The sequence below is a fragment of the Elgaria multicarinata genome, chromosome 13 (assembly GCF_023053635.1).
Source record: "Elgaria multicarinata webbii isolate HBS135686 ecotype San Diego chromosome 13, rElgMul1.1.pri, whole genome shotgun sequence".
NCBI lineage: Eukaryota > Metazoa > Chordata > Lepidosauria > Squamata > Anguidae > Elgaria > Elgaria multicarinata.
In genome coordinates this window covers 22,665,301-22,690,015 of record NC_086183.1, presented here as the reverse complement: position 1 = coordinate 22,690,015, position 24,715 = coordinate 22,665,301, and the positions used below count along the sequence as shown (strand labels likewise).

At 47.4% G+C, this 24,715-nt stretch overlaps 1 protein-coding gene across 1 annotated transcript; it reads left to right on the top strand.

Annotated features, from left to right (window-relative positions):
- Positions 1–3,382: 3,382 nt before the first annotated feature.
- LOC134407734 (FXYD domain-containing ion transport regulator 7-like) lies at positions 3,383–23,819 on the top strand. The gene is made up of 6 exons (XM_063139658.1): positions 3,383–3,542; positions 18,687–18,719; positions 19,552–19,626; positions 22,306–22,339; positions 22,463–22,497; positions 23,045–23,819. Exons 1-6 carry the CDS (start codon positions 3,515–3,517, stop codon positions 23,062–23,064), a joined length of 225 nt encoding a protein of 74 aa, XP_062995728.1. The 5' UTR covers positions 3,383–3,514; the 3' UTR covers positions 23,065–23,819.
- The last annotated feature ends 896 nt before the right edge of the window (positions 23,820–24,715 follow it).

Sequence of the window (24,715 nt, the reverse complement as noted above, 5' to 3'; positions counted from 1 at the left end):
CTCTGACTAAATCTGGACCCAACCCCATCATTTCACAAATACCTTAAGAACATGATGATTCAAAACATAAAAGTTCAGCTACAACAGGGCCCAATATTTTAGATTGTAAGCTCCCTGGGGCAGGGACCTGCCTTCTTGTGGTTAGTCACTCTGTAATGCACTATGCATGTAGATGGCGCTATATAAATAATACATACAAATAGTAAGTAGCAACTAAAAGTATATAATGAATTGGTGCTCAACTGCAATTAAGAAACTACATCTCAAAATAGGTGAAGATACAACAAATGCATGCTAGTAGAGGTGATGGGACATCTCATGGAAATAGGCTCTGTTCCCCTCGACTTATGTGCATTTCTTAGAGCTATGAGATACTGACTTGGCGCCTGAGTGTAGACTGAACTATTCTACTAGAGGCTGGGGGAAGTCATATTTTTGAATGCTTCCTCATATAAGGAAATCTCCAGCAGAAGTGCAGCCAGGATTGGACCTTGGGCCCAAAGTAATACAGCTTTTTTTTCCTGGACAAAAAGGGGAAATCAGGGATTTCTGCCTGGACCCAGTTTGCACCCCCGTTTCTGGACATGCCCAGTTAAAACCAGACATATAGTCACCCTACCAAAGACCATCTCCCCCCGCCCCACACAATGACCACTAAGAGAGTTGCGGCTGATAAAAGTAGCAGAAGCAAATTCCACTTTACTCATGATGATGTGATAATTTAAGTGTGTTTAAAAACTGCAAATGCTCAAGGGTATGTTTTCTTCTTCTCCCCATCAAGGTTAGCAAACAGCGTTGTTATTGTTCTGCCATATTAGGAATGTTAGTTGTAAAGGATGGGATGGCAGTTGTGGGATGGGGTTGGGGAGGAGAAGAGAAATATTAAGTTGTGCGCTTCACAACTGAACTAATACAGCTAAATCAGGGGACAGGATGATGACACACCATTAAATCCAGGGGCTTAAATTACCTAGCTGCACCAAAGCTCCAAGCATATAGTAAATTAGCACACTGGGCTTCACTCCATTTTTAAACTTTCAACAGTGGCAGGGAACATCACAAATAGGGTATAATGCCAATAAGCATCCCCTGTTGTTAATCTCCAGTACCTATTAAAACATAAGAGGAGCCCTGCAGGATCAGACCAAGGGTTTATCTAGTCCAGCAACCTGCTCACACAGTTAAAAGTTCTGAACCTACAAGTTGGATTTATGCTTATGCTGTAGGAAGTGCACTGGCTATCGATATTCTTCTGGGCCAAGTTTAAGGTTTTTGTACTCAGGACCAGGATGCTTAAGAGAACATCTGATCCTCACCATAGGGATGTCAGAACTAGGATACTTAAGAGAATGCCTGGTCCCCACATAGAGACATTTGAGAAATTTGCAGTGGATTGAGATGAGTTTGGATTTCTATGACTCTGACCTGTGTGTGGATTCCACAGCAGACCAGGGATTCTGTGGACTTGTGGACCATTTTAGTGTTGTAACTCTCTCTCTCTCTCTCTCTCTCTCTCTCTCTCTCTCTCTCTCTCTCTGGGACCCTCTATCACTACAAATTCATCGGGTGCCAACTTTTCCAACAGGCATTCCTAGGAAGGCAATCTTCTCTGCAAGAAGACTTGGTTTTGTACATTACTTTGACATTCTTTTAATGTAAGTGATACATAAATATTGCTAAATAAATAAATAAATAAATTTCTGAGCCATGAGGCCAAGATCATCCTTCATCTGTTTTTTTTAAAAATAATCACTTTTAAAAAATAATAATTGATGCTCCAGCCCATCACATAACTATCATGTGATGTTTTGTTCTGTAAGCTAATTATGCCCTATGTAAAGAAGTCCATTATTTCTCTGCCAGTCCTTTTCTGTTAATAACTCTTGCATAATATGGTTTGAGAGAGACACCATTCCCTTTCCCCCTCTCCCCATTCTCTTCATCCCACATGTGATCACAGAAAGCTAGATCCCATTGCCAATAGAAGAAATTTTCCCCACTTTTCTGTTTACGACTTTTTGTACATCTTTGCACACCACTGCTGTACCGCTACACTGCCACAGGAAGCAAGTAGCTACGGTAGGATTTTAATTAACTTTTAAACCCAACCCAGGTCCCTCCACATGCTTTGGACTGCAACTCCCTTGGGCCCCATCCAGAATTGTCTCCCCCCCCCCCAAAAAAAAACTGACCTTGTTACAAGAGAAGTCACTCATCGGAAGGATTCCTGGTCAAGTAGTTATTCTGGGATAGAAAAGGATAAATTAAAAACTGGGAATGCACCATTTGCAGGCAAGGAAAAGAATACTGCCTGAAATGCTGGAAGGTCACTGCTGGTCAGTGCTGACAGTACTGGGTTAGATGGACTAGTGGTATAAGGCAGCTTCCTATGTTCCTATAGTCTCCATAATGGAATTTGGGCTCTGTCTGAAAGAGTTTCGGCACCCTTGAATTAGACCATCCTTTTCCCAACAGCACCCACAAACAGGTTATGCTGTTATCCTACAAAGTCCTAAACAACTTGGGACCAGCATTCCTAGCAGACCGCCTTCCCTTATATACACCCGGATGACAACTACGATCCTCAGAGGAGGCCCTACTGGCTATGGAATGCCGCTATGAAGAACCTCAGCGGCAGAGCCTTCTCTGTGGCGGCACCCACCCTCTAGAGGACCTTCCCTCGTGCGATTCAGGAGACAGAAAACATAACATCTTTTAAACGCCTCCTGAAGACATGCCCTTTTTACACAGGCTTTCCCTGGTTTTTATTGTAGCTGGTTTTATATTGCATTTAAAACAAAACCAAAATAAAAAACAAAAAAACCCAAAACAAAACACTTCTTAATGTTTTAAATTTATACTTGCTATATTTTATGGTTGTTAATTGTGCACTGCCCAAAGAGCTTCGGCTGATGGGCAGTATAAAAATGTAATAACTAAATAAATAAATAAGCTAGCCAGAGTTTTGCAGGTTGACTGTCCCTGAAGGTGGAGGTTCCATTGACCTCTTAGGGCGAATGAGAGCGACATGGATCAGGAGAGCCCGCTTCCATGGATTTGTTCCAAATGTTGTTTATTAAAGCCATCCATGTATATCACGTCATCTTGTCGAAGTAGGGGTGGGGTGGGGACTGATTTGGGGAAGTGGGGAGGGGGAGGTCAGGATCCCTGGCTTCTCTTGCCTAATGGGTCTGGATTGGATGTTGCACGTTTAGTGGGAAGAGGCAGGTTAAAGGCCTGAGGTTTCCTCCCAACTCCTGCTTCGATCCACCTCTCCATTTCCACTGGTCGTTCTCTCCCCACGTGGAGCCCAGAGAGAGAGAGAGAGAGAGAGAGAGAGAGAGAGAGAGAGAGAGAGAGGAAGAAGAAGAAGGAGGAGGAGGGGGGAAAGCAGCCTGCTCCGCATCTTCGCGCCAGTCTTCTTTCTGCCTCCCGGCGTGGCTGTGCTGCAGTCGCTCTTTGCTACGGATCAGACCCGCTAAGGAGTAGCAGCATCGCCGCCACCACCACCACCATGGCTACCCCCGCGGCGCCCCTTCATGGTGAGAACCCCTCCTCACTCCCCGGGGAGTCAGGCAAGGGCTGGGAATCGGGGGTTCAGGGGGCGAGGAAGGGTCCCTCAAGCTCATCTAGACCACCCATCTCTTGAACAGCGCTGGGGAGAAAGCTTCCTAGGAAATCAGTGGCGAGATAAAGGGGGGCATCTTGTCTGCTATCTTTTATTTATTTTTATTTTGGAACACAGAGAGGGGCCTTTGGGACCATTCAAGAACCCCCCCCCTTGTAGTCACCCTTCTTGGAAAAAGGGGGGGAAGCGGGACTGATGGGGACCCTAACGACCCACTCCTCTTCAGGTCTTACTCGGGAGGAAGTCCCAGTTTCTTGAACGAGCCTTACCACTCCAAGGAAACGTGCCGTGAGACTGCGATCGAAAAAGCAGCCCGAATCTAGAGTTACCGCTGCTCCGGACTGACTCCGGAGCGGCGCCAGCCAACGGAGCCAGCTTCGATTGAGGTGTCGAAAAAGGCGAGAGAGTGCCATCGCCTGCTAAACTAACCCCGGCTGCGCTTCCTGCAACTCTTTTAGTCGGCGGGTGGGGGAGCGTTTTGAAACGCCCCTCCCTTTCTCCGCCACCACTTTAAGGCTGCACCACTTGGGAGTAAGTAGGTCGTCTTGGGTAGTAAAGTCCCGCTGAACTGAGCCGGGAGTCCCATCCGGAGTGACTGTGCCAAGTTCTGCCACAGTAGACATGGATGGGTTGCGGATCGCTGCTGCTGGTGCTACCCTGAGCACCAGCAGGTGCAGCTGGTGCGTGGCCACCTTTTTGTTAATCTCTGCTAACGGTGTGCCCGGGGGGGGGGGTTGTGAGTGGGGAAACTGCAGAGGCAGGTGTGCTCCCTCCCTCCCTCTCTCCCTCCCTCCCTCTCTCTCTCCCGCCCGCCCTCTGTAGTCCACCGGGAGTTGCTGCAGGGACTGAGGCTGGGGGCTGCTGTGCGTGTGTGTTTACAGCCACGCAGCATGTTGCCCGGCTCACTGCGGTCTTTGGCAGCCTGAAGTCATCGCATCTGCAGCTGCTGTTTGACTGACAGGATGGAAAGGGCCAGGATGCTGCCCGCAGCGGCGTTGGCGGCATCGTAGAGCTGGATGCCCCGATGGAATGTGGCGTGCAAAACAGCAGAGATGCGCCGTGTCTGTTTCTGTAGGGAAGGAATGGTCTGGGAACGCCGCGTTTGTTGTGCCGGTGTTCAGCCTAACGTGTGACCTGTTTTCTTTTCCCTTTCGCAGTGCCAAGAGTTGGGTCTAAGCTTCTGGTGCAGAGGAGTGTGTGTGTGTGTGTGTGTGTGTGTGTGTGTGTGTGTGTGTGTGTGTGTGTGAGAGAGAGAGAGAGAGAGAGAGAGAGAGAGAGAGAGGATTATTTGGAGAAATTGTTGGTAGAGGATATTGTATGAATGTGTGATGGAAGTACTGGGAATGTGTATACATGCACACAGCAATCTCCTGCTGGCCAGCCCAGTTTCATTAGCTCCAACTATCATCATCTTTCCAGGGTCTCAAGCTGAGGCCCCCCACCCCCACATCACCCTGCTTCCTGATTTTTCAAACTGGAGGTTTGAACCTGGGACCGTCTCTCTGCACAGCCTGCACTCTGCCACTGAGCTGCGGCCCCTACCGCCTACATGTGCAAAGGCTCAGTTCAGGCATTCTGCCATACCACAGCTGGTGAAACTTTGCAGTGGTTTGCCACGGTACCCAAACTTGGAAAACATGTTTTACAAACTCTGAATCAGAAGCCATGGTTCGATGTAGCTGTGCAAACTCTAATTTGGGCTAGCTGTGGCTTGTCAGTTGTCTGAAGTGAAGGATCCCACTTATGGTTTTGGCTGCAGCTCCATGGCTGCTGCATCTAGAGGCAGAAGTGCTGAGCAGACAAAATAATAATAATAATAATAATAATAATAATAATAATAATAATAATAATAATAATAATAATAATGAAAAAAAGGGAAGCAGCTCTCAGCCATGGCTTGCTGTGGTACATTTGGAAACTGTCTGAATAATGTCTGAATGGAGCTATAACCTCCTTGACATCTCACTCTGCCAAATTCCACCCACCTACCTTTTCCCAGCAGCTCTCCATTGAAAAGTTCTCTGGGTTGTTATGTGATTGTGGGCTGTAACAAAAAAGGTGCTGTGTCATCTATGATTGTCTGTCTGTATGGTGTTGCCCTGGACACATTAGTATGTATGTATGAGTGACAGGTTGGATGTTCCGTGGCCATTATGTGAAGTTTCAGATTGGTATGGTGTGATGGTGTGTGTGTGCTGTACCATCTGTTAGTGTGTGTGTGTGAAGTTTCAGATTATGTGCATATGGTGTGATGGTGTGTATGTATGTATGTAAGCTCTAAAATCTGTTATTTTCCATGTGCGTGAATGATGTTTTCTTCAAGATGTGTCTGTTGCATTGAGAAGAGTTTGTGACAGAATAAAATCAGAGCTTCTGTGCATGCAAGTATGCGTGGTGTGAGGTTTAGTTTCTAGGGATATGGAGACAACTCTCTCTCACACAAATGTACACTGAACATCCCATATAACCCCCGGGTGTACCCTCACCTGGGATGGGGGGCCAGTCATTTGGCATTAGATCAGAGACCCTGGGCTTAATCCGGGTTCCCAGATTCAGGTCAATTATCTCTGAATTCAAGGTGGCGGGAGGGGAGGAGGAAGGAGGAGGGATGTTGTTAATAAAATCCGCAAATTCCAGCCCCTGACTTCCAGTAATTTTGGCCAAATCATGGAGTACCCTCCCCAATATCCTTCTCAAAGGAGTAACTATGGGTGCCATCCTAAGCATGTTTAGACAGAAATAAATTATGCCCTAAAATGGCCATTGCAAAAGGTAAGGGGTCCGGAAGCCTTCTGTCTCCCCATTGGACTTTCAGTACTGCCTACAAGAGCAGCACGATACACATGTAGGGTTGTAGAGCTCTCTCTCTCTCTCTCTCTCTCTCTCTGTGTGTGTGTGTGTGTGTGTAAATTCATGTAAGGCAAATGTATGTTGTATTTGGACTGTGTGATAGAGAGTCTTTGTTGCTTGTCCGTTCCTCCACCCAATCCAACAGTCAGACCTGCCTGCAGTTTCATTATTGGGGTACTCACTCAGCTGGGTCGGAGGGACATGATTTGTGGGGTGGGTGTGAGTGGGCGAGAGTGTATGTAGCAAGAAAACAAACTTAGACAGATAAATATGTGTGTGCCCATGTGTATCCCCTGCTTGCAGATGGGTGTTATGAATGTATGTCATTATAACCCACTGTAGAACTGTCGCCCTGGGTCAGTGTATGTTGATGAACAAGCCGGGCTTGAGGGGAACATTTTAGTCAGACACTGCTCTGGATGTGTACTAGGCAAGGTGTGCATCTGTGCAATGAGGCAGGTGTTCTTGTGTATGCGCGTGCATGCATCCGTGCTGTGGTCCATCTGTAGCCTTTCCCCTGCACGTGATCGAACAGCCTTCCACCCAGGCCAAGGTAATGTGCTTTCCTGCACGCAGCCTAGGGAGGTGGAGTCTGTAAAGACTTGAGCATGGTTCTCTGTGACCTGTTAATACTCGATTTAGCACAGACCCAAGCCAAGGCAAAGAGGGCTCACCAATTGTAAAGCAAAAAGCTTTATTAGGACTAAGGGTAGGGTAAATACATGGGAAGACTAACCACGAAAGCATGTATAGCATAAAAAAAAAACCAGTAATGCATAAAACAATAAAACTTTAACCTTAACTGTTGCTACTTACTCGCAGGTATTTATTTATTTATTTATTTATTTATTTATTACATTTTTATACTGCCCAATAGCCGAAGCTCTCTGGGTGGTTCACAAAAATTAAAACCATGAAGAGCATAGTAAAACAACCAACAATCTAAAAACACAAATACAAAATACAATATAAAAAGCACAACCAGGGTAAAACTAGACAGCAGAAATTGATATAGGTTAAAATACAGAATTAAAACAGTAAAGTTTAAATTGAAGTTAAATTAGGTGTTAAAATACTGAGAAAATAAAAAGGTCTTCAGCTGGCGATGGAAGGAGTACAGTGCCTGGCAAACCTCTCTGGGAGCTCGTTCCACAGCCGGGGTGCCACAGCAGAGAAAGCCCTCCTCCTAGTAGCCACCTGCCTCACTTCCTTTGGCCGGGGCTCATGGAGAAGGATCCCTGTGGATGATCTTAAGGTCTGGGCAGGCACATATGGGAGGAGGCATTCCTTCAAATAACCTGGCTCCAAGCCATTTAGGGCTTTGAATGTTAGTACCAGGTAGGGCTTTGCGCCCTTCATTCTGGTTCTTTCCACATGTTCTGGCAAAGACTAGACAAGAAGGATAGGGTGAGTCCTCCGCTATAAACATTTTCCCTAGATTTTTCCCTTTCACCCACCCCCTTTCAGGTGGTTCCTTTGTTTCACACCACCTTTGCCCTCTGAGGAGAATGGTTGGCCACTCTCTGACCTTCCTTCTCCCTCAAGGTAGTTCGGCCAGGGCTCTTTGTCATGCAGTCTTGGTGCATACCAATGCAAAGAACGGCCAAGGTTCTTTGACATTCAGAATTTGTATTCACTGATATCAGGCTCACTACATAACCCATTGGTCTTCTGCTCAGCGCAGTCTATCTGTTCTCCTTTACAGAGTCATGCCAGGTTACTACTAGTTACATTCAGCCAATCTGTACACCTGTTTACCTGTCTACCTAGTAGTCAAGCTATTTCACAAACCAGGCCACGGCAAACTTGATTTTGCATGCTACAAGAAGATGCAGCCAATTCCTTTTTAGTAAAGTGGCCCCCAGGCAGTCTGGGGTAAAAACACACATGCGAATGCCTGTAGGTAAGAATTTGAGCCCTGTCTTTTACTGCCCATTCATGTGTCTGTGTTGCTCAAACATACCCAGTTAAATGGTGGTTGCTACTTTTTCATTGGGAGAGGTTTACCCACCAGTGAATTAAATAGCCATGTTTGGTAGCCTTGCACTCCCTACACTTTGAAAAGGACTTGCGTAAAGTTTGAGAACGGCTTTCCTTCTCGAACCCCGTGAGGAAGCTGCTCTCTCCCATAAGCTTGTTCAACCTGTCAAACCGTGAAGAGATTTGCCTGGGTACATAGGTAGAAAATTAAAGCCGTGTGAATTCAGAGAGCACAAACCTCAGTACGGAACACTGTCTTCTGTGGTGTCCACAGGATGACATGTTTTCCCCCCCAATCCAGTTTAGGGGAAAATTCCATGCACGTTTAGACAGAAATAAAGTCCTACAACTCCCAACATTCTCTGGCTGGAGAATGCTGGGACTTGTAGGACCTTTCTCTGTCTAAACATGCACAGGATTGCACTGTTAATTAATACGGAAACATTAACACTCAGTCTGCAATCCATTGTCCACTTCATGAGATTTACTTCTGGGTACACATGTATAGGTTTTGTTTTGCTGTTACATGCTACCTTGGTTTTGTGGTCAAAAGGGTTGAGGAATTTTATGCTAGGGGATTGTGGTGGCTTGCCTTGTGACTCTTAACAGAGACCTCCTCTGACATTGCTGCTGCTATTTTTGCCAGCAGACAAGCCTAGGAGTTGTCACACGTGTGGTGCTGCACGTTTGCATATTCATGAGAACTGTTTGTGGTTTGTGCTTGGTAGAGAATTATTTGAGGTGAGCCTCTGCGGGTTGCAGAAATGGCCTTGACAATTAGAGGTGTGTACCGGACAACTCGCCAAGCTTTAGAGTGACGAAACTCTTAATTCTGCCTACTGAAGAGCTCTGTGTTGCCTGGAAATTTGCAACTTTCTAAGCCAACAGAACCAGTTTCCACAAAAGTTATTGCAGGCAATCCATAGGTGTTCTCTGCAACCTATCTAGTAACAATTGTCTAGATCATGATAAATGGGAATTCCTCCATCAAAGCTTTTGCCAGTCTATCTACAAGCTTAACGAAATGCTATTGTGTCGAGTAATATTGAATATTCATAATTGATCATGTTTCTGATGTGAAGTACTTTGCAATCCTTATCTCACTAAAGGTGTAATCCTATGCGTTTTTAGTAGGGGTGTGCACGGACCCCCCACTCCGCCCCGCAGGCTGATCCGAAAATTTCGGATTGGCCCGCTCCGCTCCGCCCATACTCCGCTCCTCTTCGCCACGGAGCTCCGGCTCTGCATCGGAGCTCCGCAGTGGAGGGGAGTGGTGCCAGGTAAGGCCGGGAGAGGAGGGCAGGGGGTTACCGGGCCCTGCTGCTGTGCGGCGACGGCGACAGAGCCCGGTAAGGGACCAAGGGGGAGGGGGGCCTTACCTGCCTCCTTCTGCGGTCCGTCGGCTTCTTCAATTGAGCCTGCGGTTCAACCAGGAAGTCTAGGCCGCGGCCTAGACTTCCTCGTTGAACCGCGGGCTCAATTGAAGAAGCCGACGGACCGCGGACGGAGGCAGGTAAGGGAGAGGAGGGGGGTTACTGGGCCCTGCCGCTGTCACCGCATGGGCAACAGCGACAGCAGCAGGGCCCGGTAAACCCCACTTACCTTTCCGGTGGAGCTCCAGATCGAGGCGAAGGATCCACCTTCACCTTGATCCTCTTTGCCACGCTCCGCCGGCCCCCCAATCCTCTTCGCCTCCGCCTTAAGGGGAGCCGAAGCACCCCGCTCCGCTTCTAATTCGCTGGTCCGATTAGAAGCGGAGCACAACCCTAGTTTTTAAACAGGAAAAAGTCACACAACTCCCAGCCAGCTGGGGAATGAGCCACATAAAAACCCTGAAAGATGTTTTTCACTAATATTCACATTTCAGAAATAAAGAAATTCAGCTGAACTGTAGTGAATTGCCCAGACATGGTTCACATTTGAGATACAGCTGAAACTAAATTGCACATACATTTGAAGTTCACTAACATCTCCACATTCAAATTTCATTTCTTTTTAAAAGTCAAACAATCCAATTTTGCTTTTGAAATTCAAAAGAAAGGAATATGTAAAACAAGATTTGTTGTTGAATTTGAAGGCAGTAACATTAAGTATTCTTGGTAATTACAATATTTTTGCACCTTAAAAACCAAAATCCAGCATTATCGATAACTGGGCATATTGAAAAATAATCAGGTTAGGTATTATAAAATAATTCAAATTAAGAGAAATGTATTAGAATAAAATCATGCCCCACATTTTTCCAGCTCTAATCTGGATCCTCTTACTCAACCTGAAGCAAGTACATGTAGCCAGAGTTTAATTTTTAGACAGGACTCAATTTTGACTACAAACTAAACTGGTTTCAAGCCTGCGTATCTGTCATGTCTGCCAATTAACTATTCTTGGAAAAATATAGTTCAATTTGAAAGTTCAGTGGGCCTTCAAAAAGGAATTCTTCGCATCCTATCAGATCTAAGGTTCCCAGTATTCTTGTGTGAAGCCATAGTCTTTCAGATTGGTTTACATTTGTAGTTTAGATGTGTTTGACTCCATATTCTCTGCCTTTTCCACCAAAGCCCTCTGAGGGAAATCAAGCTTTCATGTTGGTCTGAAAGAAAAATTTTAATGTTTGTCTCTAGTGGGACAGAATCATATTAGGGCTTATTGAAAATAAATTAATTATAAAAAATTATTGAGGGTTTTTTTGTGAACCGCCCAGAGAGCTCCGGCTATTGGGCAGTATAGAAATGTAATAAATAATAAATAAATAAATAAATAAATAAATAAAACCCAGGCCTGCCTTCTGCAGTGTGGTGGACTACAACTCCCATCGCCCAACAATCAAGGTGCCAGGTTGGGGGAAGGCTGGCTTAGACATGTGGGTGAGGATAGCTGAGTGTGGTTAGTGAGGGGAAGGCAACTCTGCACATGCTTACAGTCACCCTTGTCTTCTTAATTGTGTTTTTTGCTCTAGGGCCCAGCTGTGGCATTCTGAAAATGGGATCTATGGCTAATCGCTGGTGCCATTTTGCTCAGAATAATGCCCAGTCTGTGGTTAATCAATGCACCACTTAAACCCATTATATTGGGGGGTGATTTATCCTCTTAAGAGTTTCTGACTCAGGCTGTTTTCTGACAGAAGAGGTGCATTTCTATGTGATGCAACCACTAACCACCACCCTGCATCTCCCTGGGAGTCTGCCCAGTTAGTGTGCCAGCCACAAAAATGCTTTTTTACTTCAAGGACTTCTGAGGGGCTGGCCTGAAGCCATCCTCCCCCCCCCCACCTCCCACCTCCCCACTCTAGGCTCAAATCCTGTATTTTGAGCAGGGTCAGCGATTGATTATGGGATCTTGAGGTGTATATACTGCAGAGTTTTCAGCTTCCCTTTAGAGGCCTGAGCTTATGAAAATGTTGTGGCGATGTAATGTGGCACGGGGCAGGGAAGGAAGCAGTGCTATTCATCTTCCTTGGCCAGACTTGGGGGACGACGACGACACAAAATAATATTTCTCTGTTAAATAGGCCGTTCTGGGAAACGCCACTCCCTTTATCGCTCTCTCTATCTCTGCGGCTGTCCCAGTGCCTGGCAATCACTGTCTGCAAGGTGTTTCCTTGGCCGGCTTCCAGAACGTTCTGAGAAACCTGCTGATTCAGTTATGTGAGAGCCGGACCCACACTGGGATTTGCTTGCCGCTCTGCTCTCAGGCCGGGCCCATTGATTCCTAGAGAGGCCAGGGCTCCGATAACAGGAGGCAGGGACAACCACGAAGGGGGTTGAGGAACACTTGAGGACCCAGAGTGGATTTGGGGACTGCCAGAGATATGGGGTGGCTGTAGCTCAGCTGACAGGGCTGCTGTGGGTTAAAACCAGAGCCGGGGAGGGGGGGGGGGACGACTGACAACGCTGAGCCGTGGGGAGCAAAGACAGCCTGACCCAAGGCTAGGAAAGTTTCCTGTAGACAGTTGGCTCAAAGACAGCCGGGTGGCTCCCTTGAGCATCCTGTCTCCTCAGCTGCCCCCTCCTAACCCTGGCAGCGGATTAAGACACTGCACCCGGCTATGCAGTGTCCTGTCTCCATGGCAACTTCCCATCCCCTGCATTGGAGTTTGCATTATTCATCCGCAGTCCCTGCACCGCAGCAGCAACCGCCCTCAATCTTGCATCAAGCACTTTTTGAGGCCTCTCCCTCCCTACGTGCTGCAGATAGTTCAGGCGGCGGGAGGGGGGTGGGGGTGGTGGAGAGAGGAATCACTTGTGTGTGTGTGTGGTGGTGGTGGGTCATTTTTTTATTATGAAGCACAGGCAGTAGGAACTGCCTCAATTACCCAAATGGGTCCAGGGTCCTATGCTCTTAGTAGGAGCATAGGTGGCGTTTGACTGAGGGGGACTGGGATGGATTGGGGAAATGATTTTTCTGGCCAGTTCAGTACAAGACCTGGAAAAGCAAGCAAGGCTGGTCTGCAGTTTGTGCCTGAATGGAAAGGAAGGGGGTGGGGAATTAACCCCCTGCCTAGCTCTAAATTAGATTTGGAGTAGTAGGAAGGCGATTGATGCCGTAAGTATAAAAATGTAGCAGGAGAAGCTGCAGCAGCTGATATTCCCCCTAATGTATCGCTTAAAAAAAAAAAGCTGTTCCACATGGAAATCTGGGGTGCATCAGGCTTTGATCCCCAAAGAAATGGATAGTGGGAGCGTGGATGGTGCACTGCAGGGCATGGGCAGGAGGTCTTGCTTCTAGAGAACATCGGGGCACCAGATCAGGGTGCATTATCCTGTATGTGAAGAGTATAGGGAGCTCAAATGGAGCAATGGGCTTTACAAAAGGGTGAAAGAAGTGCCAGAGAATGAGCGTTTTGCCAGGGTGGTGGAGGGTGTCAATAAATGAATGCACATTTGGTGGATAACAATATTAAAGGACATTGGGTAGCTGGGTTGGTGTGTTTAGTTCTGGATATGTAGTATGATGGGATTTCCTGAAGTTCATGGTGGGGGCTGACCCCTTAGCACAGCGGTAGGCAACCTGGTGCCCTCCAGGAGTTTGGGACTGCGACTTGAACAGGCTCCAGACAGCATGGGTGGATGGTCAGGGATTATGAGAGCTGTGTTCAAGACAGCTGGAGGGCCTGCGTAGGATGCAAGAAGCTGGAGAGGATGGGAGAACTGCCACCTACTGGTCTTACTTTAGAATGTGCAAATATGGCTGAAACTGTATCAGTGGGGCAAAGATAATACCTGTTATGAGTGGGGTGAAAGACTGAGCCCAGGCAGGTTGGTGACAGACTTCTGAAGCATTCTATGGAGATGCATGATGCTTGGAAATAAAGAATGCTCCCCACTTTTATATTCTTTTATATGGGGAATGTGAGAAACATTCCTCCCCACATTAAATCGGACATACTGCAGGATTTCTGGTCAAAAGCAGTTGAACACACTGTTCCTCATGCCCTCGACAGCTGGTTGGCCATTGTGTGAACAGAGTGCTGGACTAGATGGACCCTTGGTCTGATCCAGCAGGGCTCTTCTTATGTTCTTAAAAGCTGAAAAGGGCAACAGCATTGGTGGTGACATGTTGTGCCGTCATCTGCCACATGTGGATTGGAAATGAACAGCTGTAGAATTGATATTCTGCCAACACATCCATTTAACTGTCGGGGCATTTATCCCAGGTGCTTAAGTCTGGAGGAAATGCAACAGAAGACTAGACAGGCAAGGAAAATATGTGGTCATCCCCCAAGGTAGAAGAAGGTGGATAGTGTATGGAGAAAAGTGTAAAAGTGAAAAGGATTCTAGAGTAGGACACGAAGTGATGCTATATTGACTTACCCAATAGGAAGAAAGCTTTTTGATTATTATTGCCACTCCATTTTACAAATGTTTCGGTCATAATCCTATGTATGTTTAGACAGAAAAAAAGTCATACAACTCCCAGCATTAACCAGCCATGGGGGAACAGGTTTGGGAACTGGTCTAAATGTGAGGCTTAGAGACATCTCTCTGTTCCCAGAACACAGAAGAGTAGGACCTTATCAGGGCCTTCATAACCCATTCAAACCCATTCAAAGACGTGATAGCACTCTTCAAATACTGTCACACAGAGGAGGGCCAGGATCTCTTCTCGATCCTCCCAGAGTGCAGGACACGGAACAACGGGCTCAAGTTAAAGGAAGCCAGATTCTGGCTGGACATCAGGAAAAACTTCCTGACTGTTAGAGCAGTGCGACGGTGGAATCAGTTACCTAGGGAGGTTGTGGGCTCTCCCACACTAGAGGCCTTCAAGAGGCAGCTGGACAACCCTCTGTCAGGGATGCTTTAGGGTGGATTCCTGCATTGAGCAGGGGGTTGGACTCGATGGCCTTGTAGGCCCCTTCCAACTCTGCTATTCTATGATTCTATGAAAGTGAGACTAGATGAGAACTGGGTTCAAGTGTAGTGGGATTTCCTCTTTTTGTTTTCTTCAAGACAGTGTGCAAGCATTATTTCAGGGACTTAAGGCAAACTTGCAGTGTGGATCCTCTCCCACACACATACAATCCCATGACTTGTATTTATAGCCAGACATGGCAGTATGGTGTGTGTGTGTGTGTGTGTGTGTATGTGTGTGTGAAAGAGGGGGAAGTGAAAGAGAAAGAACTAGACATTTATTCACATATTCTTTGGTCTTGTAAATCCTACTTGGCAGCGTTGGTTCCACTGTCCTTGAGATCAATGCTCCTGATTGCTAAGGTGTTTTGACCCTTCCGTCAGCTGTTTATGTACAAGGAACTCTGGGACTGGTACTTCTTGAGAGAGCATGTCACACAGGGAAGCACTAGGGGTGTGCACGGACCCCCCCACTCCGCTTCACTTTAAGATCCGCCATTTTCGGATCGGCCCGCTTTGCTCCGCCCCCACTCCGCCTGTGCCCACTCCGCTCCACTCGGAGCTCCGGATCCGGATTGGAGCTCCGGTCCCCCCCCATAAGGGGGGGTTACCGGGCCCTGCCGCCGTCGCCGCCCATGCGGCAACGGCGGCAGAGCCCAGTAAGGAGGAGGGGGGCCTTACCTGCCTCCGTCCGCGGTCCGTCAGCGTCTCCAATTGAGCCCGTGGTTCCAGCAGGAAGTCTGGGCCGCACGGCCCAGACTTCCTGGTGGAACCACGGGCTCAATTGAAGACGCTGACGGACCACGGACGGAGGCAGGTAAGGGAGAGGAGGGCGGGGGGCGTTACCGGGACCTGCTGCTGTCGCCGCATGGGCGACAGCGACAGCGGCAGGGCCCGGTAAACCCCACTTACCTTTCCAGCGGAGCTCCGGATCGAGGCGAAGGATCTGCCTTCACCTCGATCCTCTTCGCCACGCTCCGCCGGCCCCCCAATCCTCTTCGCCTCCGCCTTAAGGGCAGGCGAAGTCCCCCGCTCCGCTACTGCTTCTCCGGTCCGATTAGAAGCGGAGCACATCCCTAGGAAGCACACATCTCATAGTCTCTCAAACTACGGCCACAGCTAGACCTAAGGTTTATCCTGGGATCATCCAGGGTTCGCCCCTGCCTGAGCACTGGATCCCCTGTGTGTCACCTAGATGAACAGATTTGACCCCTGGACAATCCAGGGATAAACCTTAGGTCTAGCTATGTCCTAAATCCTAGTTTAATAGAGATGGGCCATGGCCAGGAACTCAGAATGTGTCTTGCTCTGCTCTAACCCTGTTTCTTTTCTTTTTTTTCTTTTTTCTTTTCCAATACTTAAACATACATCAATACAATTAAAAGAAAAACAACATAATACATAAATGCTGAGTAACATTAATATCATATATTCTCGCTTAATCTATTTAACATAATCATACTTAACATAAAAGTGCACCCCCCACCTCGGGATCTCATTCCTGTTTCCAAAATCTCATAGTTTCTTCTGCTGGTGGTTTCCCACTTCCCTTAGAAAACACAAATATTAGGAACTGTTTCCAAATTCCCTCAAAAATCATTCGACTAACCCTGTTTCTGATTAGCTCCAGCAAATTTCATAAGATCTGGATAATACAGACATAGATATAGGGAAGTAAGTTTCCAAAAATATCTTCAGGCATGAACTACAATTTAACCTCATTTCCCCTCTCAAGTGATGGGGCTGTGGCCTGGGATGGGTCTCTCTGAGATTTGGTACAGTGTACACTTCCCCTTCATCTATGCTTGGACCTTGCTCTAAGAAATATTCGCACCATAGCCATAATGTTTACTGTACTCCTCTAGAATCATGGACTGTCTCTTACAATGCTTCCATCCCTCCAATTGCTCACAATATATGGTCCCAGGACTGGGACTGGATTCCCAGCTTACTCCCAGGTAGGAATGTCTGGATTTTGTGAAATCCGTCCCATGTATGTTTCAGGGATTGTGCAGTGTCGTTCATTCTGGCATCCATTCACAAATGGATTCAATTTTTTCCCCATTATGCAGAAAAATACATAAATAATTCTGTAAGAAAATTCACAAGGATTTGCATAATTTAATTTTTGTGAACTGCCCAGAGAGCTCCGGCTATTGGGCGGTATAGAAATGTAATAAATAAATAAATAAATAAATAAAATAGCATACCATTCAACTTCCCCCTGCATAGATTTTCCAGCATGGCATATGTCTCAGGAGAAACTTGCATACTTTCCTGCAAATAACATGTAAATTTCAGGGAAGTAATAATAAATAAATAAATCTACAAGTCCGCGGTCTACGAGCGGCTTGCGAAGGCCAATCAGAACTGAACATACTTAGCAGCTGCAGAATGCTGACTCTTGGGGGGGGGGCAGGAAGCCCTGAAAACCAAAAGGGAGTAAAATGGAATGGAGTGGCTGGAATTCTGAACAGCAGCACTCCATACTGCAACATTATGTTGGAGGTCCCACTTGTATTTTATATGGGAAAGGCAGGCTCTTAATATTGTATTGAGAGAAAGCTGTTATTCACATTACAAAAGCAGCAAATATTTCCTGGCCTGAGAGCATCGCCAGCTTTCAGCCTGGGCAAAATATCTGTTCCTCTAAACAAGATATGGGAAGTCTCTGGTCTACAGGCCAGATGTAGCCCATGCTGCTTCCTCATCTGGCCTGCTAGATTCTTCCTTGGGCACTGCCAGTTCTCCCCAGCAAGGAAGCATTATTTTCTCTGATCAGATGGTGATTGGAGATTAATGCTTTTCCCTACTAGGGAAGAAAGGGCAAGAGCTGAGGAGGAAGCTGCTAAGGGATTTGGCCCTGATTACTTCTGAGGTTTGCTGTGATTACTTCTGAGGCTTGTCCTGCAGAGGTTGGTCCTTCTTACTTGTGATTAGACCCGCCGCTCATACTCATTTCTGAGTAAATATGCAGAGACTTGTTATTTGAGGTGCTACTTGGAAGTGGTGCCGAATGATTCATACCTGCTTACTTCTGAGTAGACATGCAGAGAGTTGCCCTGCTGAGACAGCTTAAACTTGGCAGGAATTGCATTTTGGGCCTGCCCACTATGCCTCTGGCCACTATCACAGATTGAATGTAGCCTGTGAGAACTTCCCTGGATTGGTATTTAGCTCTCAGACTGAAAAAAGCTGTCCAACTGCTTTCAAAGATCCAAAGTAGATGCAGCTTCAGCAACTCCAGTCCCAGGGCATATCCAGGCAGATGGCTCATAGTGCTACCAGTCAAAAGGCATTGCATAGTTATTCCACCTTCTCCCCCCCCCCACTGATTTTTTATTTTTTTTTGGGTGGAAAGAAAAAAAAAGATGGAAGAAGTGATGGGGAAAGATGTGATGGAAAAATACAGGAGGATTGCCAGTGGAAGACAATGACATCTAGTCCCACTGAAAAACTCTGCAAATGCATTGTGTGATAAAAGTCTTATTTGGAAGGACCCCTGCTGCCCACCAGTATCTCTACCTGCCATCCTTCTCCAGTTGTTGCAGCAATGACAATTTCAGCTTTGTCCTGCATCAAGCAGGGCAGAAAAGCTGAGTGAGTAAGCCAGTGAAAGACCAGGGCAGGCAAGAAGCCCAACTACTGTATCTGCACTCACCACTTCAGATATTTTAGGGTTAGAGGAATGATCTCTGGGTCAATATCTGGCAACTCCATTTAGACCCATTCATGCCAAACTTCTACCCCATGTCAGTTTGAAGGGGAACCATTCATTTCAGTGGCACTGAAGTGAGCTTACTGTTCCCAGGACTTGACTGATCAGCCAATGAAAGATAGGCTTGGTTGGTCACTATACTTACTCTCTGCTCTCTCCCCAGATGCCAACAGCCACATGGACCCCTTCACTTATGGTGAGTGATGTTGTAGAAATACTGTGCAGCTGTTGCGATTGAGATCCTTTTGTCCCACACCAGAAGGAGGGGGCTCTTTAGTCCGAGGGTGTTAAGATGTCCCCCCACCAGGTGGAAACAGAGAGCTAGCTGATACTAGAACAGGCTTAAGATGCCTCAGGGTGATGGGGGTTGCATCCCAGGCATCTTGGTTTGGGTGCTGGGTATCCTGGTTGCTGGGTTTGGTGCCCTCAAGGAAAGAGGCAGGCAATATCAGACAGAAGGAAATCAGAACGAGTCAAGCAGATCAGGTTGAGTCAGTCATGTCACAGAAAGATAGGTCCAGTCAAGTACATTGGTTTAAGTTAGTCGGGTCACAATAAGTCAGGTCCAGTTAAATGAAAATCGCAAAGAGCCAAGGCAGCTCAAGGCAGGCCAGCTCACTTCAGGACTAGTCTTGATGGGTTCAGGCAATCAGCAATCAGGACCATGAACAGCTCCCCATGTGCTGAACCGTCTCAGTAAAGGACTGCGGTAAAACGGAGGCCTTAAAGAGCCTGGCAGGGCTTGATCTTCCAATGGCTTCAGCCCTGCTGGATGCTGGCTTCTTAAAAGGCCCTTGGTTGTTTCTCCGGTCTCATGCATCAGTATGGCTGTGAGGTAAGAGTAGCTGCAGAGAAGACCACCCTTAGAGTCAGAGTTTGAGAAGATGGCTACATCCTTGGTGTGGAAAGGTACAGACTGGGGCGGGGGCAGAATGGAGGATCTCGAGTCCTCAGGGTGATGTTGGACCTGGGAAGATGACTGGTTTGGTAATTACCATTTCACTTTCTGACCTGCATTTCCTCTCTAGACTATGACACGTTGCGCATGGTGGGGCTTACCTTGGCTATCGTCATGTTCGTGCTGGGAATTGTGATAGCGCTGAGTGAGTCACTTTTTCTGGATGCTTCCTTTGTTTATGCCTCACTTGGCTCCTACATTGGGCCTCTCCATCTAGATCCCATTTCAGCCCTGTTCCCCGCACCCACCCGGTCTCACTCCTGCTACTTTAACTGGTTCCCAGGGAGAGAGATGCCTTGTGTGCATTCTGAAGGCCCACCAGCCAAAGACAGAAATCTACCTTGTCCAATAGAATGGGCAGCCTGCAAATTGTTTCTTTTTTAAAAAAATTCTCACCCTTAACACTGCTCAGGAGAAAGCAAATACTCTATAGCTCAATTCAGTCATTTTGGAACAGATTGAAACTCAATGGCCTGGTTCAAAATAGGGCTGTGCTCTGCTCCGTTCCAGATCCCCGAATCTGGAGCAGATCGGGCCAATTTTTGGATCCCCTAAATTTGGATCCAAATCAGGTCAAGGGAGGTCTGTATTGGTTCGAATCGGTTCGGGCTGATCCAGAGCTCTGGACGCCATTTTGGGTCCAACCTTGGATTTTTTCCCCATTGACTTGCATTGGAAAAGAAAAATGCCTATAACTTTTTTATGTTTCAAGATACACACATATAACTGGGCACCATGATAGGTTCCACGTAGGACCTTAGGCATGGACACTTCAAAGGAAATCAGATCATGCCCTGATTTTTAGCGATTTTTTAACGATTTAACCCTCAACCATTCCCCCGATCTACAAAACTGCATTCATCTCCGTCATTTTTCAAGATACACACATGTAACTGGACACCATGAAAGCTTCTAAATAGATCCTTAATCATTCCCTTTGAAGTGCTAATATTGTCCTGAGATGCACTTTCACTATCTCCTTTCCAATACACTTTATTTCTGAAGGATATTGTGGTTGAGGTTTAACTTTAAAAATTTCCTAAAAATCAGGGGATAATCCAATTTGCTTCAAAATTGGCACAACTAAGGATCTATTTAGAAGCTATCATGGTGCTCAGTTACATGTGTGTATCTTGAAAAATGACAGAAATGAACGCAGTTTTGTAAATTGGGGAAATGGTTGAGGGTTAAATCGTTAAAAAATCGCTAAAAATCAGGGCATGATCTAATTTCCTTCAAAGTGGCCGTATCTAAGGTCCTATGTGGATGCTATCATGGTGCCCAGTTACATGTGTGTATCTTGAAAAATGACAGAGATAAATGCAAGTTTGTAAATTGAGGTGGAAGCTTTAAAAATTCTCTAAAAATCAGGGGATGATTCGATTTACTTCAAAATTGTCATGATTAAGGATCTATTTAGACACTATCATGGTGCCCAGTTACATGTGTGTATCTTGAAAAACAAAAAAAAGTTATAGGTGTTTTTCCCCCCAAATGTAAATCTATGGGGAAAATCCAGACCTCCAGATTGGTTCGGAAGAGGTCCGAATCGATCCAGAGCGGTTCGGACCCAATCCAAAAAGTCCGTATCGGGATCCAGAGTGGATCGGGAGGTCCCTACACAGCCCTAGTTCAGAAGACACTTTAAACCACGGCTTTAACCATGGTTAAAGCCGTGGTTTAAAGTGTCTTCTGAACCAGGCCACCGTGTGAGAAGGAACAGGGCCGTGTTGAGTCGCCCCAATCCCAATGTCACATCATAGCAAACCTCTTCCCCATGGCATCCGCACGTAAAGCGCAAATACCTGCCTTGGGAGGCCTTTGCCCATGCAGTTGAACGTGCATAAGCTTCATCATGATTTGGATCTCAGATTGCTCAGAGTTCTGAACCTTGTGGAAGTTATGTGCATATGAATGTGTGCACAAAAGGCATTTATGACTATGCACATAATTCCAAAGGGGAATTAAGTCACAGTGTCTTATTTCCCCACCACCACCACCACACACATTGCATGCTGGGGGATAAGTATAATTACTCCAGGCAATGTAGCTCATCATGTTGCCTGATCTCAGGCAGATAGGCTTGTTGCTGTGGGTTCTGGGTGGCTTGTTACCCATGGCAACAAGCCATCCTGCCCGGATTCATATGACCCAACAAACTGTGCTGCCAGGGTAATTATGCTAATCCCCCTGGCACAGGACCAGGATGCACAGGTAGGAGAAATAATCTAATTGTCCTCCATGATCATATGGACCTGGGCAATATCTTGTGATCCTCCTGTAATGTAGGTACCAATTATTATAGAGAGCCTAGGTTTATTTATGTATTTATTCATTTATTTATTACATTTTTATACCGCCCAATAGCCGAAGCTCTCTGGGCGGTTCACAAAAATTAAAACCATCATAAAACAACCTATTTATTTATTTATTACATTTTTATAGTCTGCCATCTTTAGTGGTACCCTAAAACAGCACTGCCTGAGGCAGCCTCTCATTGCTTCATGGGAAGGGCTGCCTGTGGAACTGCCACAGAAGCAAACTTTTTAAAAATAAATAAATAAATCAGCCACCAACTTTGCCAGGCTCATGTGTGAACAGAACTGGAACGTAAGGACTTTAAGGATAGCATAAGCGACGTACACAAAGGCGTTTCTCTACATGAAAACATGGCCCCTCAGCACTTAAATTTCTGAATTCTGGTCCCTACACGCATGCACACACATACGCAGCCCCCACGGCTCCCAACACCTTTCGTCCACCCCCATCCCTTTACCACGTTGTTTCTTCCACTCATACGCTTCTCCTTTTTCTCTTTCTGCAGGTAAAAAATTCAGGTGCAAAAAATCTGACCCCAGGTAGGTGCTTCTTCCCATCCACTTCCTCCCTCCTCTTCGTTCCTCACCTGAACTTTCCACCCCCAGGTGTTTTGTCCTTTGCCTCTATTCACTTGTTCCCTTTCTGTGTCTTCCCCTTTGCAGCCTCTCAGACCCTCGGTCAGCAGGCAAGACTCCCAGTAAGTGATGTGACCTGGGGAGGGAGGGCGGCCCGGGGCAAGTGCTCTTGTGTGTATGTGGCCCTGGGTAACCCTAGTGAGGAGCTCTACCATGGCCTCATCTCCGCCCGCCCCCTTTAAATTGCTGCCTAAAGGCGACCCAGGGATCCATCTTAACCACGGCATAGTTTATTAGGAACGGTGTGTTTCACTTGAGGCAAGACAGCCCTTCCTTTTGAACAGGGGCTGTGTTGTACGTGCATGTCTGTCTGTCTGTCTGTCTGTGGTACACCATCTCACTGCTGAGGAAGTGAGGCAAGTACGAGCCTGCGGCTGACACTCCCACACCTGAGGTATCCTCCCACCCACCTTCGGTTACCATGGAGTTTGCTGACGTGGCAGGGGATGCTGAGGACTCTATGGTGATGCCATGGCAACAGAGAAGACGATTCCCATAGCAGCTGGGAAGTCCGCAGGGAGACATTGTTTGCCTCCTGGATGCTGGGATCTGTCTCTCTCCATCTTCCCTATCTCCATCTCTCTTTCTCTCTCTCTCTCTCTCTTCTAGCTCCAGCCGGCAGTGTGTAGGCGTCGCCGTCAAGATGTGCTGCTCCCAACTGGCCAGGGGGATGTACTGCGCCCAGGACATTTCTCCTGAGACCTTGGCACCTTGGCACCAACTGCCCGGGAGGGGGAGGGGCTCTCCGTTCTATCCTCGACAAGGGAGGGGCAATTTTATAACCAGTTAGCTCTTGCGCTTCCATTGCATGATGGGAGCAGGCACCTGGGCAGGGTTGGGGCACCACACAGCCCATGCAGTGGCTCGGTCTCTCTTTCTGTCAGTTTCAGCTGACACCCACCCTGCCGGGGGGCTGGTTCCTATAACCCCAGAAAGATCTCTTTTACTGCAATAATACTGCCTGCTACCACCTTCTGGTAAACATTCACCCCCCCCGCCCCAAATGCCCTCTTGCTGCTGGGCATAATAAGCTCCCATCGCTGTTGCTGCTGCTGCTACTGCTGCTTTGCTTTCTCTGCGTCCTGCTTCGCTATGAAGTCCAATTACCACCATAGCTGCAAGGGGAACTGGGACTCTCCAAAGAGCCACTCTGCCCTTGAGCTGGAAACCAGGCCCTTCTTGGGTGGGGTGGGTGGTCACCCGTGGACCCAAAAATAGGATCGGCCTGGGAAGCATAATTAGCAAGGAAGGGCTTGCTCTCATGGCATGCTCTCCACTCCCCCCCCCCCGGGAGGGGGGGCTGTGCACAGCTTCTCCTTGCCATACCATCCACATCTCTGCGTCTCACCCACGCATGGAGCAAAATTTGACCAATTCAATAAATGTGGGGGTTTTCTAACAGACCACTTGTTGTTTGGTGATTTATTCATACAAAGTGCTCACAAACCCACAGTTCCATCTTCAGGATCTACTGTACATTTGCAATCGAAAGATTATCGCTTGGGGATGGAGGGAATCTAAAAGATGTGGTGTCCAAAGCTCTCCCTAGAAACTTTTTTTGGGGTGGTGGTGGAAATGCAGTTGCCTCAGGTGGCAGATGCTAAGAGGCGGTTGGAATCCCTATTGTAAACCCACTGGAGGAGGCAGTGAGCTCTCCAGGTTGGGGCTGGTGCCAGGGACAAGGGAGAGGTGCAGTTCGACGTTCTCCCACCTTCACGGCCTCATGAGAGCACCTCACACTGCTTCATGGGTGGGCCAGCCCTGCATCCAGGCCATGTTGACTTCATGAAGGACAAAGCAACAGGGCCAGCCCTATCATTACGCGGTAGGAAGCAGGCCCAGCAGGCAGAGGAGGAGGGGGACAGCACTGCCACTTCTTGCTAGCCATGCAGGTAGCTGGCAGGCCCAAGAAGCAGTGGCCGCTCACTAGCCTGCACGCTTCCTGACCCTGCCAGCCAGGCCAGGCAGCTGACTTTCCCTAGCATGAACATGTAATGCCTGCATCTCCAATGTACTGCCTGTAAGGTCTTTCTGCCTTCAGGAGCTGTGCTGTACAGATGCAAAGGTGATGCACAGCTCCTGAAGACAGAAAGATCTTACAGGCAGCATCCTAGTGGCGCTGGCAGGCGTGTCCACACTAGGGAAAGTCAGCTGCTTGGCAGTGGGTGGGCGGGCAGATTGCAGGTGGGAAGGAGGAAGGGGGAGGAGGCTGCAGGGGGGAGGGGACTGCGTGAGGTGGAGGAGGACACTACGGGGGGGGGTATCGTAGGACTGAGGGAG

What these genes read in the sequence shown, in the direction of transcription:
- LOC134407734 (XM_063139658.1), top strand. Translation starts at nt 3,515, where the DNA reads ATGGCTACCCCCGCGGCGCCCCTTCATG. An exon ending in TGCAAAAAATCTGACCCCAG is followed by an intron (nt 22,340 to 22,462) that starts GTAGGTGCTTCT and finishes TCCCCTTTGCAG; the next exon opens with CCTCTCAGACCCTCGGTCAG. An exon ending in GTCAGCAGGCAAGACTCCCA is followed by an intron (nt 22,498 to 23,044) that starts GTAAGTGATGTG and finishes TCTCTCTTCTAG; the next exon opens with CTCCAGCCGGCAGTGTGTAG.